At 45.1% G+C, this 17376-nt stretch overlaps 1 protein-coding gene across 1 annotated transcript; it reads left to right on the top strand.

The window, feature by feature from the left end:
- The first annotated feature begins 9 nt into the window (after positions 1-9).
- Positions 10-15544, top strand: entr1 (endosome associated trafficking regulator 1). Its single transcript, XM_055039904.1, has 9 exons — positions 10-125; positions 236-498; positions 5902-6011; positions 11377-11455; positions 11603-11676; positions 11743-11854; positions 11935-11997; positions 12419-12558; positions 13133-15544. Exons 1-9 carry the CDS (start codon positions 83-85, stop codon positions 13233-13235), a joined length of 987 nt encoding a protein of 328 aa, XP_054895879.1. The 5' UTR covers positions 10-82; the 3' UTR covers positions 13236-15544.
- The last annotated feature ends 1832 nt before the right edge of the window (positions 15545-17376 follow it).

The following is a 17376-nucleotide window of genomic DNA, read 5'->3' as shown; positions in this document are numbered from 1 at the left end:
CATCTAATCGTTAAAATGATCCATAAGAGATCGATAAGCGAGAGGTGACAGCCGAGTCGAACCGAGCCGAACCGAGGCCGTCATGTCCGGACAGAGGGCTGGGAAATCCCTGATCATTACTGACGGTGAGTTCGGTCCGGACCAGTCCGACTGCCTGGTTCTGGTCCTGAACAAAACCAGAGCTGATCTGTGTTTGGATCAGAACCAGTTCCGTTTCAGCTTTTCCTCTCGGCAGATGAGGAGGAGGAGGTCCAGGATGGGCTGAACCCGTTCTCCTTCAAAGAGTTTCTGCGCTGGAAGAACCAGGACCAGGACCAGAACCAGAACCAGGACCAGAACCAGGACCAGGACCAGAACCAGGACCAGGACCAGAACCAGAACCAGGACCAGAACCAGAACCAGGACCAGGACCAGGACCAGAACCAGGACCAGGACCAGGACCAGGACCAGGACCAGAACCAGAACCAGGACCAGAACCAGGACCAGAAACACAGAAAGGTATGGAGCAGCAGAACCTGGACCTTATGATGGAAATGCTCTATCTGCTTTATGCCCACAGCAATGCACAGGGAGAGCAGTCAGTCACTGCATTGCAGGCACCCAATAGACCAGCGGTGATCAATACATCAATCAGGTTTTGAGTCTCTGCAGCAGGTGACAAACTGAAGACCAACAGGAAGCTGAGAGCAGAACTTCCTGTTCTGACAGGCTTATCAAAATATTCACTAAGATCCTAAACATTTGTAGCTTCATTAAAGAATCATAAAATATCAACAAAACATGTTAAAATGAATATGATCAGTAATTATTGTTAAGAAAGACCGACTGACAGCAGATCAGGAGTTTAAAGCAGCCAATCAGCCGCCGCTGAGTTCATGAGAGGCTCATTAATAATCAATACATATCAAGCCTGGAAACCTGATATCGTAACGGACTGAATGTTTTCACCTAATCTCTGCTCGTATTGAGCATATTGAGGTCAAAGTTCACATCCACCATCACTGACTGCAACCAGCTTGTGACTGAGAAACCAGTACCCTACTGAAACCAGTAACCTACTGAAACCAGTAACCTACTGAAACCAGTAACCTGTTGAAACCAGTAACCTACTGAAACCAGTAACCTGTTGAAACCAGTAACCTGTTGAAACCAGTAACCTGCTGAAACCAGTAACCTGCTGAAACCAGTAACCTGCTGAAACCAGTAACCTACTGAAACCAGTAACCTACTGAAACCAGTAACCTGTTGAAACCAGTAACCTGTTTAAACCAGTAACCTACTGAAACCAGTAACCTACTGAAACCAGTCACCTGTTGAAACCAGTAACCTACTGAAACCAGTAACCTGCTGAAACCAGTAACCTACTAAAACCAGTAACCTGTTGAAACCAGTAACCTACTGAAACCAGTAACCTGTTGAAACCAGTAACCTACTGAAACCAGTAACCTATTGAAACCAGTAACCTACTGAAACCAGTAACCTACTGAAATCAGTAACCTACTGAAACCAGTCACCTGTTGAAACCAGTAACCTACTGAAACCAGTAACCTATTGAAACCAGTAACCTGTTGAAACCAGTAACCTACTGAAACCAGTAACCTGTTGAAACCAGCAACCTACTGAAACCAGTAACCTGTTGAAACCAGCAACCTGCTGAAACCAGTAACCTACTGAAACCAGTCACCTGTTGAAACCAGTAACCTACTGAAACCAGTAACCTGTTGAAACCAGTAACCTACTGAAACCAGTAACCTACTGAAACCAGTAACCTACTGAAATCAGTAACCTACTGAAACCAGTCACCTGTTGAAACCAGTAACCTACTGAAACCAGTAACCTATTGAAACCAGTAACCTGTTGAAACCAGTAACCTACTGAAACCAGTAACCTGCTGAAACCAGTAAACTACTGAAACCAGTAACCTGTTGAAACCAGTAACCTGCTGAAACCAGTAACCTACTGAAACCAGTAACCTACTGAAACCAGTAACCTATTGAAACCAGTAACCTGTTGAAACCAGTAACTTACTGAAACCAGTAACCTGTTGAAACCAGTATCCTACTGAAACCAGTAACCTACTGAAACCAGTATCCTACTGAAACCAGTAACCTATTGAAACCAGTAACCTGTTGAAACCAGTAACCTACTGAAACCAGTAACCTGTCGAAACCAGTAACCTGCTGAAACCAGTAACCTACTGAAACCAGTAACCTGCTGAAACCAGTAACCTGTTGAAACCAGTAACCTGTTGAAACCAGTAACCTACTGAAACCAGTAACCTGCTGAAACCAGTAACCTACTGAAACCAGTAACCTGTTGAAACCAGTAACCTACTGAAACCAGTAACCTACTGAAACCAGTAACCTACTGAAACCAGTAACCTGTTGAAACCAGTAACCTGTTGAAACCAGTAACCTACTGAAACCAGTAACCTACTGAAACCAGTCACCTGTTGAAACCAGTAACCTACTGAAACCAGTAACCTACTGAAACCAGTAACCTGTTGAAACCAGTAACCTACTGAAACCAGTAACCTGTTGAAACCAGTAACCTACTGAAACCAGTAACCTACTGAAACCAGTCACCTGTTGAAACCAGTAACCTACTTAAACCAGTAACCTACTGAAACCAGTAACCTACTGAAACCAGTAAACTTCTTAAACCAGTAACCTACTGAAACCAGTAACCTGCTGAAACCAGTAACCTGTTGAAACCAGTAACCTACTGAAACCAGTAACCTACTGAAACCAGTAACCTACTGAAACCAGTAACCTGTTGAAACCAGCAACCTGCTGAAACCAGTAAACTTCTTAAACCTGTAATCTACTGAAACCAGTAACCTACTGAAACCAGTCACCTGTTGAAACCAGTAACCTACTGAAACCAGTAACCTACTGAAACCAGTCACCTGTTGAAACCAGTAACCTACTGAAACCAGTAACCTACTGAAACCAGTAACCTGTTGAAACCAGTAACCTACTGAAACCAGTAACCTGCTGAAACCAGTAACCTGTTGAAACCAGTAACCTACTGAAACCAGTAACCTACTGAAACCAGTAACCTGTTGAAACCAGTAACATACTGAAACCAGTAACCTACTGAAACTAGTAACCTGTTGAAACCAGTAACCTGCTGAATCCAGTAACCTACTGAAACTAGTAACCTGCTGAAACCAGTAACCTGCTGAAACCAGTAACCTACTGAAACTAGTAACCTGTTGAAACCAGTAACATACTGAATCCAGTAACCTACTGAAACCAGTAACCTACTGAAACCAGTAACCTGCTGAAACCAGTAACCTACTGAAACTAGTAACCTGCTGAAACCAGTAACCTGCTGAAACCAGTAACCTACTGAAACTAGTAACCTACTGAAACCAGTAACCTGCTGAAACCAGTAGCCTACTGAAACCAGTAACCTACTGAAACCAGTAACCTGCTGAAACCAGTAGCCTACTGAAACCAGTAACCTGCTGAAACCAGTAACCTACTGAAACCAGTAACCTACTGAAACCAGTAACCTGTTGAAACCAGTAACCTACTGAAACCAGTAACCTACTGAAACCAGTAGCCTACTGAAACCAGTAACCTGCTGAAACCAGTAACCTCCTGAAACCAGTAACCTACTGAAACCAGTAACCTGTTGAAACCAGTAACCTACTGAAACCAGTAACCTACTGAAACCAGTAACCTGTTGAAACCAGTAACCTACTGAAACCAGTAAACTACTTAAACCAGTAACCTACTGAAACCAGTAACCTACTGAAACCAGTAACCTACTGAAACCAGTAACCTGGTCCCTGCATCAGGTTTTCTATCATTTCTGATAGAACTGATGGATATTTGTATAGAAATGATCAACATGGTTTCATTTCCAGTTTCTGTGTCTTGGTGTCATGAGGCGGATCTCAGCGGCTGCTGGGAGAACAACTGGATGTTGGTGCCGGACGGTTTGGGCTCCGCTGATCTAGAATGTGTCTTTCTATATAGCAAAGCTACAAACGGCTCAAACTCCACAGTAACTGACGTTTCGTTAGTCCAGTGCTTCTCAATTATTTTCCGTTACGCCCCCCCTAGCAAGAAGAAAACTATTCGCGCCCCCCACTCCCCACCGTGACTATCCATTTCTGCATAACATTTTTTCCTTATTAACATTTTTTTCGCTGAAAAAACTCTAGCGGCTTATCGGCGTGATTGAGATGTAACGTATTTAAGTGACGCGCTAATTTATTTGGCTTCATGCTGTCCGCTGCGAGCATTTTTAGACACAGCAAACACACCGGTCTTTCCTCTTCTCCAACTGTAGTCACAGTGAAGCCAAGCGCTAAATACGCTTCGTCGTATTTCCTCTTCTTAGCTTTCGGTTGACTTTCTGTTGTCTCATTATCTTTGTCTCTCTCCGCTTTTCTTTTCATCCCTGTGAAAAACTTTTTCATGTTGGGGGTTGTTGAATAACGGAGGCCATAGACAGAACGCAGTCGGAGCTTTTTGTTGACTTAACACTGCTAACCAAGGCAAACCTGTTGTCTTGTAAGTCGTAAAATGTTGCACTGTCGCAAACGTGACAGAAGTAACAATGAGAGCGCCACTGCCGCCTACTGTGCGCAATTACACTTTATACTAGTACGGCCAAAAAAAAGCCTGTTCCCCAGGATCACACGCCCCCCCAGGTATCGCACCGCGCCCCCAAAAGGGGGCCCGCCCCACTATTTGAGAAGCACTGCGTTAGAGTGTGGGAAGCACTGCGATTCTGACCCCAAATAAATTTTGAAATCGTCGTCACGCCCGCAAATATCGCCCTATCGGTATGAAACTCGGTCCAGACATAGATACGCATGCCTGCTCCGGTAAAATGTTTTCAATTTTTCCTAGGGCTTACGGTTTTCTGTCAAGGGGCTTCAGAGCGAAGTGATGCCACAGGATTTTCACTCGCTCAGCCAGACTGAAAAATGTCAGACCTCAGCGCACACCATTTTTATCTCGTCGCTGTTATTACTGTGAGTGAGGTACTGATATGAATCGTGGGACTATCGGAGAAAAGAAATAGCGCTCTCATACGCTTCAAACGGTTTCTGAATGCGAAGGAGTTGTTCGGACAGCTTTTTTCATTAAAACTGACTGGGCGTCTCATAAAGATAGAATTCTTTCTCCACCTTTCTCACACCCAGGGCCGAGCATTAGCTTTAGCCGAGCATAATGCTCGGCTAAAGCTAATGCTCGGCTTAGCTCAAGTAAAACCTAAACGATTCTCTGCTCCCACATCCTTTACCAATACTCTGAACTACACATAGTAAACACCCATAAAGCCCCCAATAATAGTAACTGGGTTGAAAGCTTTATTTCAGTTTAAACAATTGCATATACATTCGTATAATCAAAAATATCTATGATATAAAAGAAATATATATATATATATATATACCATTGATTCGCCATTACCATTAGAGTGGTAATGGCGAACCAACCAGACATTGTCGTAGTGGATAAACATCAGAGGAAAGCCGTTGTGGTAGATGTAGCAATACCAAGTGATTGCAACATCAGGAAAAAGGAGAAACTGGAGAAATACCAGGGCCTCAGGGAAGAACTGGAGAGGGCCTGGAAGGTGAAGACCACAGTGGTGCCTGTGGTCATCGGGGCCCTCGGGGCAGTAACCCCCAAACTGGAGCAGTGGCTACAACAGATCCCAGGAACAACATCAGACATCTCAGTCCAGAAATGTGCAGCAGTCCTTGGCACAAGATACTGCAGGACCCTCAAGCTCCCAGGCCTCTGGTAGAGGATATATAGATCTATATATATAGATCTATATATCCTCTGGTAGAGGACCCGAGCTCAGAGGATAAGAACCACCCGCGGTGGGTGAGAAGGGAATTTTATTTTATATTGTCTGTCCTATCAGGAGGAGGCTTTGGGGTGGAGCTTCCAGCCGTTAGTGGACAGCGGCTCCTCCCTCTACGCTAACGAGGAGGAAGAGGATGCAGATGAAGACCATAGAAGAGGGGAGACAAGGTTGGTTGTGCCCTCTCAGGGTCAAAGGTCAGATATGACTCCTGGGCCAGGTGTTCTGTTCATCTGTGCTACCCGTCAATCCGTGCTACCTTGTGGTGATGCACATCGACATTCTGCTGACTCAGCAGATTTCTTATAAATCTGTCCTACCTGTGGAAGTTTTGTTTCATGTGTTTTATTCCATTGCAGATTACGGTAAGCTTTATTGAATTTAAATAAAGAAGCCGTTCTTTATTTAGTGCTAAACTCCTACGCCGCTGCAGCACATATATTTATAAATGGCTTTAGTTTGGTCTGCAAAGTCATTGCTGTAAAGAAATCAGGACTAAATATGTTGTTTTAGGCTATTTTGTCCCTATATTTGAAAACATTTTAGTTTAATTCCACTCTTTATTAATTATTAAACTTTGCTAAATAGATGTTAGCGATACTATGTGGGACTCAATAGCCTGTAATATCAGTGCATATGAATCATATCCCGTCATTTCAGTGACACGTTGTGGCTGCATTTAATAAAGTCGCTCAAACAGATTAATGCACAAAATAGATCTGTGGCGATCTGGATTAGTCTTTAATTTAATTCCAACCAAACCTGTTTCCCATCTGATCCTGTCTTATTCTAACAAACGCCTCTGTCTCAGATATTAACAGGTAGATATGATGGTTGTTGTGTCTACCACTAGGTGGCGTTCCAGAATAGGATTGAGAGCAGAGAGAGAGAAAGAGTAGAAGAAGAGCTAAGATGGCGGAAAAGCTTATGTTATTGTACTGCTGAGCAAGTTATGAATAAAAGCTATTAAGAGTTATTTGTCTACCGAGCTTCTACCTCGTCCTACCTACCAAACATAACAATTGGCGACGAGGATGGGATGCTACGGGATCAGCTTATTGAGAAAGATTATTCACCGGAGGTGAGAAACAGACTTTTATTAGAATGTTCGCTTACGTTGGACACCGCTGTCACACTGGCGTGTCAAGTGGAACATGCTCTTCATGCATCCAAACTCCTCAGTGAAGCTACTCCTGTTCATATGGTTACCCAGCGCGGATCTACTCAACGGAAGACTAGAAACCGGCAAGCCGTTTCTAAAAATAGCCACACGCGCACAGTACAGCAGACAGCGCGAGCCTGTTATCGATGTGGATCGACAAATCACCTGGCGAATGCACGAGACTGCCCTGCGGCCGCAGCAAAATGCAACAGCTGTGGTAAAACTGGACACTTTTCTAAAGTTTGCCGCTCAGCTAAACAAGTTAGAGAAGTAATGCCTGAAGTGGCTGTGCTCATGTTGACCTCAAAAGAAGTTAACACTACTGATAGATTGATTTGCAAAGTGAACATTAAAGCTATGTCAGGGGAGTCTACTGACTGTGAATTACTGATTGATACAGGATCATCTGTTTCTATCATACCAGAGACTCTGTACAACAGACATTTTCCTGAGAGTCGTCTAACTGCACCTCATGTGAGATTAGTCACTTATTTGAAAGAGGACATCCCTGCAATAGGATGTTTGGAAGCCACAGTTACCCTTGACAACAACACTGCTCCTGCTTCTTTGTATGTGGTTCAAGGAGGATCTGCATTACTCGGAATGGACCTAATAAAAGCACTGAAATGGACAATTAACCACAATTCATTCCATGTTCCACCTCCTGAACAAGTTTCTTCTGCCGCACCTGTGTTACAAACAGACTCTGCTTCTATTGGCTGCGTTGCTGGGTTTGTGCACAAAGTTAAAGTACGTGAGGATGCAGTTCCAGTTCAGCAAAAACTCCGACGTCTTCCATTTGCAGTACGAGAAGCTGTGTCAGAGGAGCTGGATCTGCTTCTGAAGGAGGGCATTATCGAACGCATTGATGCTTCTCCCTGGATTTCTCCTATTGTGGTTACAACAAGAAAAGGAGGCAGACCAAGATTATGTGTTGACTTAAGAGAACCGAATAAAGCGATTGTTGCTGACAGTCACCCTTTGCCTCACATGGATGAACTATTAAGTGAGCTCAGGGGTGCCAATGTTTTCTCTACCATAGATCTGGCATCTGCATACCACCAACTTCTACTCACGGCTTTCATTACACACAAAGGACTTTTCCGCTACTGCCGTGTTCCCTACGGGTTGGCCTCTGCTCCATCTGCATTCCAAAAAATGATGTAAACTGTGCTTAAAGGGCTACCTGGTGTGCACAATTACTTGGATGATGTAATTGTTGCAGGATCTTCTCTAGAGGAACATGACAGACGCCTGCGTGCTGTGCTCCAGCGTCTCACAGATGTAGGTCTGACACTGAACATGCAAAAATGCACATTTAAAGAGTCCAGCCTCAAATTTCTTGGCCACATCATTTCCAAAGACGGCATTCTTCCTGATCCGGACCATAGTGCAGCTGTCCGTGATGCCCCACCACCACATGATCTACCATCTCTGCGCTCCTTCCTGGGTTTAATTTCCTGGTACAGTAAATTCCTTCCCAATTTTGCCACAGTAGTGGAACCAATGCGGGCTGTACTGAGAGAAACTGTTGACTCTGGTTTCATATGGACTGAAGGAGCTGATCAAAGCTTTAAGGAACTAAAAGAGCTTTTACTGAACAGTCCTGTTCTTGCTCTTTTTGACCCATCTCTACCAACCATTGTCACCACAGACGCGTCAGACTACGGACTGGGTGGTGTGTTGACCCAAATACACCCAGATAATACTGAACGCACTGTGGCATTTGCGTCTCGAACTCTGAACCCTACTGAACGAAAGTACTCTACAGTGGAATAGGAGGCTCTTGCTTGTGGGTGGGCTGTGGAAAAATGGAGGTCTTATCTTTGGGGACGACATTTCACACTAAGAACTGATCATCAGGCACTGACAACACTACTCGCTACCAAAGGCATTGGGCGTGCTGGAATGAGAGTTGCACGCTGGTCTGCACGTTTACTGTGCTTCACCTATGATTTGGAATACAGGCCTGGATCACAAAACCAGGCTGCAGACTGTTTGTCACGGTTGCCACTCCCTATGGACTCTACTCCTATAGATGAACCTGACATGGTTGCATCCATTGTGTCAGCTCTGTCTGTTGATGAGTTCATTTCTGCTTCCTCTCAGTGCCATGAACTCACACTCCTTCGTGGACAGATAGAGAAGGGCTGGCCAAAATGCAAGAAGGCTGTGGACCCAGTCTTAATGCCATACTTCCACATCAGGAATGAACTTTCTGCATCTCAGGATCTGGTCATGAGAGGGGAACATCGATCCATTGTTCCTGTAGCTTTACGTGCTACTGTCATTCATCTGGCACATGAAACACATCAAGGTGTTGTTTGCACAAAACAGAGACTACGTGATCTTTACTGGTGGCCTCAGATGGACAAAATGGTTCAGTCTGTTATTTCTTCATGTACTACCTGCCAAATGAATGACAAATCTGCTCAAACTGCTCCTGCTCCTCTCCAACCCATTGCACTGCCGAACAGGCCATGGGAGAAAGTGGCTCTGGACGTCGTGGGTCCCTTTGAAACTGCTGCTTCTTCATGTAGGTTCGCTATAACATTAGTGGACTATTACAGCAAATGGCCAGAGGTGGCGTTTTCTCACTCTGTAACTGCTGATGTTGTTGTTACATTTATGCGCTCTATTTTCAGCAGAGAGGGGAACCCTGACTACATAGTCACTGATAATGGGCCGCAGTTTCTTTCCACCTCTTTTGCAGAGTTTCTCAGAGAAAGGGGAATATCTCATCTGCGTACAAGTGTGTACCATCCACAGAGTAATGGTGCTATCGAAAGATGGAATAGAGTTCTTAAGGAGACAATCCTAACTGCTGAACACATGCAGAAAGACTGGAAAACTACAGTGACTGATTTCCTACAAAACTACAGAGCAACACCACATAACACAACTGGAGTATCTCCATCAGAACTACTGCACAACAGGAGGATGAAAACAAAAGTGAACATCTTTCCAAATCTAGAGAAAAGCAGAAAATGCACTACAGTCCAGTCCAAGAAACAGTTAAACAGAAACAAAAGAAGTCTAAACAGTATACTGACAAACGCCGTGGAGCAAAGACACCAACATTCAAACCAGGAGACTTGGTGAGGGTGAAAAGACCTGACTGTGTTCGGAAAGGCTCATCAAGACTTACTCCACCGCTGTCTGTTGAAAAGCAGATTGGAGGAAGTACTTATGTACTCAGTGACAATAAAAGGTGGAATGCTGCCAGACTTTCACATTACTCTGCAGGTATTCCATGTAAAACGATAAAACCAGAAAAGCATGACCCTGTGGTTCGAAATAAAAGGGCCAGAACTGCTGCTTGATCTTTGTGGTTCAAGGACTTTCAACCAGGTTAAAAGAAAATATTAATATGTAAATACATAAATGCTTGTGTTACATGTTTAGGGTTCAGGTGAACTAATTTTCATTACAAACAAACTGGCTACAAATGCCTGAATTTTAATTGTACAATAGTTACATTTGGTAATTCTGTTCCATAGTAACTTCAAGTTTTAGAGTTTAAAAGTACAGGGTTGCTGAATATATTTGTTTGGTTTTATGTACTTAATTGACCACCTACTTTGATTGCAACTAAGGTTATCTTTGTGATGTACAAACTGTTAAATGAAGTTGATGTTCAGTCATATGTTAAATGGGTACATGCAATCTTTTCAAGTAAGGGGGGAATGTTGTGTCTACCACTAGGTGGCGTTCCAGAATAGGATTGAGAGCAGAGAGAGAGAAAGAGTAGAAGAAGAGCTAAGATGGCGGAAAAGCTTATGTTATTGTACTGCTGAGCAAGTTATGAATAAAAGCTATTAAGAGTTATTTGTCTACCGAGCTTCTACCTCGTCCTACCTACCAAACATAACAATGGTGAAGGATCAGCTGCATCTGCAGCTTCTGCTTCTGGTTTCGTCATGATATCAATGGTTCAATGCTAAGCTAACCAGAACTGCTAAGCTTCCACTTCAGTCACTAGATAATCCACAATATTTAACATTACCAAGCCGCTGTAGTTTGTTTGTAAACATGACGGTAGCAGTTTTTGACGGGTAGCACGGACTGACAGACCTGGCCATCTATTCCTGCTGTGGTAGGAAAATCTGACGAGGTAGGTCAGATCGTCAGAACACCGACAGTCTGGGGTCATGAACCCGGCCGTATCTAGGAGAACCTATTTCTGGTCTCTCTCCTCCAGAACCTCTCAGGTTTTCCTGGTTTCCTCTGAACTCCGCCCACCTGAAGCGGGCCGAGTTCTGGAGCTTCTGGTTCCAGAATGGACCCAGTAGAACCTGAGATGGTTCTGAAGGTTCTGGCCTGGTGCAGATGCAGGGGAGTTTCCATGGTAACAGCTGACTCCTGTCCTCCAGGTTCTCCTCCAACCCAGAAGGAGACGAGATGCCCCTCAGCCAATCAGACGCCGGCAGGGGGCAGAGCCTGATCCAACAGGTAGGAAGCACAGGTAGACGCCTGGAACCGCTTCTGAACCAGAACCAGAACCGGATCCAGAACCGGATCCATCTCTCCTGGAACACCAGAATACTTAGGTATTTTTAGGAGCTGCACTAAAAGATTTGAGTTCTGGTTCTGATCCAGATGAGGGAGGAGAACTTGGCGCTGAGGAAGAGCGTCAGGGAGCTGCAGAGGAGAGCCGACCTCCATCAGTCCAGGTGAGCGGCGATCGACCAGTCACAGCGCGGCACGGAGGCCTGTTTACCCAGCATGCCTTGCTGCAGGGCGAAGCGGCTCTCTGAGGAGCTGCAGCAGAGGAGGCACCAGGAGGAGCAGGAGGTGCAGGACCTGGAGAGCATGGTGCAGTCAGTGGAGCAGAACCTGCAGCTGATGAAGGTGCAGAGGAGAAGCAGGAGAAGGATGAGAAGTATCGGTTCACACCTGGACTGACAGATGTGTGTGTGTGTGTGTTTCAGAGGCGAGCAGTGAAGGCTGAAAGCAGCGTTTCCAGACTGAGGGTGGAGCTTCAGCAGCTGCAGGTAAGCCTGGACCCAGGTGTGTGTTGGTCCTTACCAGTGGGTCATGGAGGGGCGGCATCCTGCACATTTTAGTCTCTCCCTGGTACCAACAACCTTTTCAGCAGGTCAGTGCTCTTCTTCAGGCTCTAATGAGCCGTCATTTGATCAAGGTGCCTTAAACCAGAGACAGAACTAAAACATGCAGGATGTCGGCCCTCCAGGACCCACTTTGGGCCCCCTGCTCTTGACGTTTGAGGAAAACCTGGGGGCTCGTCCAGGATCTTTCTGTTAAACTGGAAACGGTTCCTCCACAGGAACTGCTGAAGAGTTCCTCACTGATCTAACTGGACTAAAGGTGCTGACCCGTTCAGGTTCAACCAGCAGAACCTGGACAAAACCGTCTAATCTGGCCTGACAACAGCGTGTGTGTGTGTGTGTGTAGGTGGAGGCAGATGCTCTGCGATCAGAAAACAACCGGCTGAAGGCTGCTGAATCTGAGGTCGTCATGACGATGAGACAAAATGCTCAGGTGGCGGCTGAGTACCTGAGCAAATCAGCAAGCCACGCCCACTCCTCCGTCAGGTCAGTATCTGCAGGACACTGAGCAGGCAGAGCCGGCGGTGCTCAATTTCAGTTGTGTTTAATTAATATAATCTGTGTTAGCCAATGCTAATGCTAGCATTAGCATTGGCTACCTCCATCAGAAGGTAGCTAATGCTACCTTCTGATGGAGGTAGTAACTCAGTAGTAGAGTTACTGATCTACTACTGAAGTGTGCAGGATGCTTTGGCAACGTCTGTCATTCCGCCACACTTAAAGTGCACTGAGCATGTGCGCCAAGTCAGGGTTAGGGCTCGTGAAAAATCAATGTAATTGACCACTAGAAATAATCATTATAATTGATCAAAACACTTCCTGGTCCCAGATGACCTGAAGTGACGTTCTTCCTCTGCAACTCTGAGCTGCTCTCTAGCTTCCCCTCTGGAAGTTTCTGGTGCTGCAAGTCCAGATGTTCAGGTCCCAGAGGCCAGAGCTGAGCCGCCATTGGCTGCTTCAGGTCATGTGACCACAGCAGCTCAGTGGTTTCCATGAGCTAACTCTCTAATGCAGTTTCTCCACTAGCTCTCACTGACCTTTCACCTTTCTGTGTGTGCAGGCAGCTGCTGGAGGAAGCAGAGACTCTCCGTTTGGTTTCTCAGCTGCTGCAATCCATCGATAAGATCTCCAGTGTTCAGCCTGAGCACCTGCAGGACACCTGAGGGGGTAGTTGCCATGGAAACCATAGACTTGACACCCTAAGGTTTTACTTTAGGAGGAGAAGAAAGATGGAGGAGGTTCAGCTTCAGATCTGTCCATCTGGAGTCCAAGATTTTCTGTTATTGCTTTGATTTCTGTGAGATGATGATGATCATGATGAAAGTGATGATGAAGATCTGGAGGTTTCAACACTGAGCTCTCCTCCCCCCTCCAGGTTCTGAGTAAGATGACCAGACATGAAAAAACGATTGATTTATTGCATTTTTAATTCCAACGGTTTGGTTTGAACTCTGACCTCTGCTAAAGTTTTGGCCTTGACTTTGATGTAAACCTGCAGGATCAATAACTCTTCCTTCTGATCTTTAATACATAAAAACCTGAACCAATCTCAGTAAAGTGGAGAAATGCTGATTTGTTCCCGAAAATAAAATCTAGACCCAACCAACCAGGAACTGATCCTCAGCCAATCAGGACGCTCCATGTCCTCAGCCAATCAGGACACTCCATGTCCTCAGCCAATCAGGACGCTCCATGTCCTCAGCCAATCAGGACGCTCCATGTCCTCAGCCAATCAGGACACTCCATGTCCTCAGAACAAAGACATTTGAAAACAAAAGTCTGTGCTGTCCATGTTGGTGAAAAACAGCGCCACCCTCCACGAGAGCAAAGACGATGTGGACCGGACTGGAGAACTGGTTCATCAGATTAACCTGGTTCAAATTAAACCAGTTCAGATTAACCTGGCTCAAATTAAACCAGTTCAGATTAACCTGGCTCAAATTAAACCAGTTCAGATTAACCTGGCTGGTAACTGAAATGCCTGGAAGCAGAAAATAATTACAATTATCAAAAATAAAAACATGAATCTGTAAGACATGTTTCACTGAAAGAGTTACTGATCTACAGCAGATCTATCACCGATCTATAACTGATCAATAACGCGTTGCTGCGTTAGCTGCTCTGCTCTCCAGAGCTCCAGGAAGTCCTGATCATTCCTGCAGCTTCTCTTCATCCTGAACTCATTTGGTTTTAAATGGTTTTGAATGGAGCCTCCAGCCGACTGCAGCTGTTCGTCCTCCGTTGCTGTTAGTGGATGTCGCCTGTGCGTCACATTCACAGGCGTACCAGAAACACAACAGAAAGGTTCCGGCTCCAGACTTTAGTTTGTAAAAACAAACTCTGTTCATATTTCTTAAAATCTATGGAACTGATTTGTGATAAATTAGTTCTGATCCTACTTTGGTGAGTAGACCCGGTTCTGTCTGAATTCAGTTCTTTCAGTCGTCTCAAAACTCAATAGGAAAAAACACATTAACAATAAAAATCAGACTGCAGTTTGTTATTTTATTACTTTGGCTGAATTTTGATAAACTGCCATAAATCAAAAGTGCTGCATTGCTTTGATAGACTTAAGCTTTGTCTTTTTGTTACGGTAACAAATATCTGATTATATTTCTCTCTCCAACTCTCCAGTAAATGAGAAGAGCTTGAAACGGGAGCAGCTCAGTGTGAGGAAAAACAGAAATGTCTGCTTTGATTTCTAACCACATAGAGCCTCTAAAACCACACACACAAAACATCTGGATATTTTTCTATAAAAACTCTGCAGCTCTGAGCGTTAAGTTGAACTTATGATTCTTCCCAGATCCTCATTATTTCTGCCGACTGATAGATTCTCAGCCATTCAGGACGGAAAAACATTTAAAGCAACTTATTTATAACGTAATAATACATAACTTGCATGGAATCAATATTTATGAGGAATTTTATCAAGTGAAGTCACGCATTAAAACTTTCTATTTATAGCCTTAAATTTTCATGAAGGTGCAGCAGAGATTATATCAGTGCCACTGAACCAGGATTATATCTTAACATTTAAACTCTACAGTTTGTTTCTCATTTCTGATGAGGAATCAGATCATTTAAACACATAAACATATAACAACATGACCAAAACAATTATTTGTCCATAAGATGGTCAGAGGACCGGTGGAAACACTGCAGACATGAATAAATCACAGGGAGAAACATTAATGAATAGAAGAGTTTAGTGTAACCCACAAGTTACTTTAAATACACTGAATAATAGCAAAAGGCAGGAAATTTAATTTACTTCTCTGACCAGCAACAATGCTATGAAAGTTGGGCCGGATCCTGAATCGGGAGCCGAGGTGTGAATAACAACACAAAGTGTCAACAAGGAAGAGTCAAATTTCATCATAAAACAATTGAGGATCCACATGTACAATTGCAACAAAATAGCGCACGGTTTTTTAAAACAGAAAATAAAATAAACAACAGTCTGTTCCAGTGTGTTAGTCGATTCTCTCAGTATTTCAAGGATAGTGACCAGTTGGGTCACTATCTACCATCTCACTGGGTTCACTGGGTTCACTGGGTTCTCTGGGTTCACTGGGTTCTCTGGGTTCACTGGGTTCTCTGGGTTCTCTGGGTTCACTGGGTTCTCTGGGTTCACTGGGTTCTCTGGGTTCTATGGGTTCACTGGGATCTCTGGATTCACTGGGTTCACTGGGTTCTCTGGATTCACTGGGTTCTCTGGGTTCACTGGGTTCACTGGGTTCTCTGGATTCACTGGGTTCACTGGGTTCTCTGGGTTCACTGGGTTCACTGGATTCTCTGGGTTCACTGGGTTCTCTGGATTCACTGGGTTCTCTGGATTCACTGGGTTCTCTGGATTCACTGGGTTCTCTGGATTCACTGGGTTCACTGGGTTCTCTGGATTCACTGGGTTCTCTGGATTCACTGGGTTCTCTGGATTCACTGGGTTCACTGGGTTCACTGGATTCACTGGGTTCTCTGGGTTCACTGGGTTCTCTGGATTCACTGGGTTCTCTGGATTCACTGGGTTCTCTGGATTCACTGGGTTCTCTGGATTCACTGGGTTCACTGGATTCTCTGGGTTCTCTGGGTTCACTGGATTCACTGGGTTCTCTGGGTTCACTGGGTTCTCTGGATTCACTGGGTTCTCTGGATTCACTGGGTTCTCTGGATTCACTGGGTTCTCTGGATTCACTGGGTTCACTGGGTTCTCTGGATTCACTGGGTTCTCTGGATTCACTGGGTTCACTGGCTTCTCTGGATTCACTGGGTTCTCTGGATTCACTGGGTTCACTGGATTCACTGGGTTCACTGGGTTCTCTGGATTCACTGGGTTCTCTGGGTTCACTGGGTTCTCTGGATTCACTGGGTTCTCTGGATTCACTGGGTTCACTGGGTTCTCTGGATTCACTGGGTTCTCTGGATTCACTGGGTTCTCTGGATTCACTGGGTTCTCTGGGTTCACTGGGTTCTCTGGGTTCACTGGGTTCTCTGGATTCACTGGGTTCACTGGGTTCTCTGGATTCACTGGGTTCACTGGGTTCACTGGATTCACTGGGTTCTCTGGATTCACTGGGTTCTCTGGATTCACTGGGTTCTCTGGGTTCACTGGGTTCACTGGGTTCTCTGGGTTCACTGGGTTCTCTGGATTCACTGGGTTCACTGGATTCACTGGGTTCTCTGGATTCACTGGATTCACTGGGTTCACTGGGTTCTCTGGGTTCACTGGGTTCTCTGGGTTCACTGGGTTCTCTGGATTCACTGGGTTCTCTGGATTCACTGGGTTCACTGGGTTCTCTGGGTTCTCTGGATTCACTGGGTTCTCTGGGTTCACTGGGTTCTCTGGATTCACTGGGTTCACTGGGTTCTCTGGATTCACTGGGTTCTCTGGGTTCACTGGGTTCTCTGGATTCACTGGGTTCTCTGGGTTCACTGGGTTCTCTGGATTCACTGGGTTCTCTGGATTCACTGGGTTCATTGGGTTCACTGGATTCACTGGGTTCACTGGGTTCACTGGCTTCTCTGGATTCACTGGGTTCTCTGGATTCACTGGGTTCACTGGGTTCACTGGGTTCTCTGGATTCACTGGGTTCTCTGGATTCACTGGGTTCTCTGGGTTCACTGGGTTCTCTGGATTCACTGGGTTCTCTGGATTCACTGGGTTCACTGGGTTCTCTGGATTCACTGGGTTCTCTGGATTCACTGGGTTCTCTGGATTCACTGGGTTCTCTGGGTTCACTGGGTTCTCTGGGTTCACTGGGTTCTCTGGATTCACTGGGTTCACTGGGTTCACTGGTTCTCTGG

Source organism: Poeciliopsis prolifica, unplaced genomic scaffold, assembly GCF_027474105.1.
Source record: "Poeciliopsis prolifica strain line A6 unplaced genomic scaffold, Auburn_PproV2 SCAFFOLD014, whole genome shotgun sequence".
NCBI classification, from domain to species: domain Eukaryota; kingdom Metazoa; phylum Chordata; class Actinopteri; order Cyprinodontiformes; family Poeciliidae; genus Poeciliopsis; species Poeciliopsis prolifica.
This window is presented reverse-complemented; position numbering and strand designations above follow the sequence as displayed.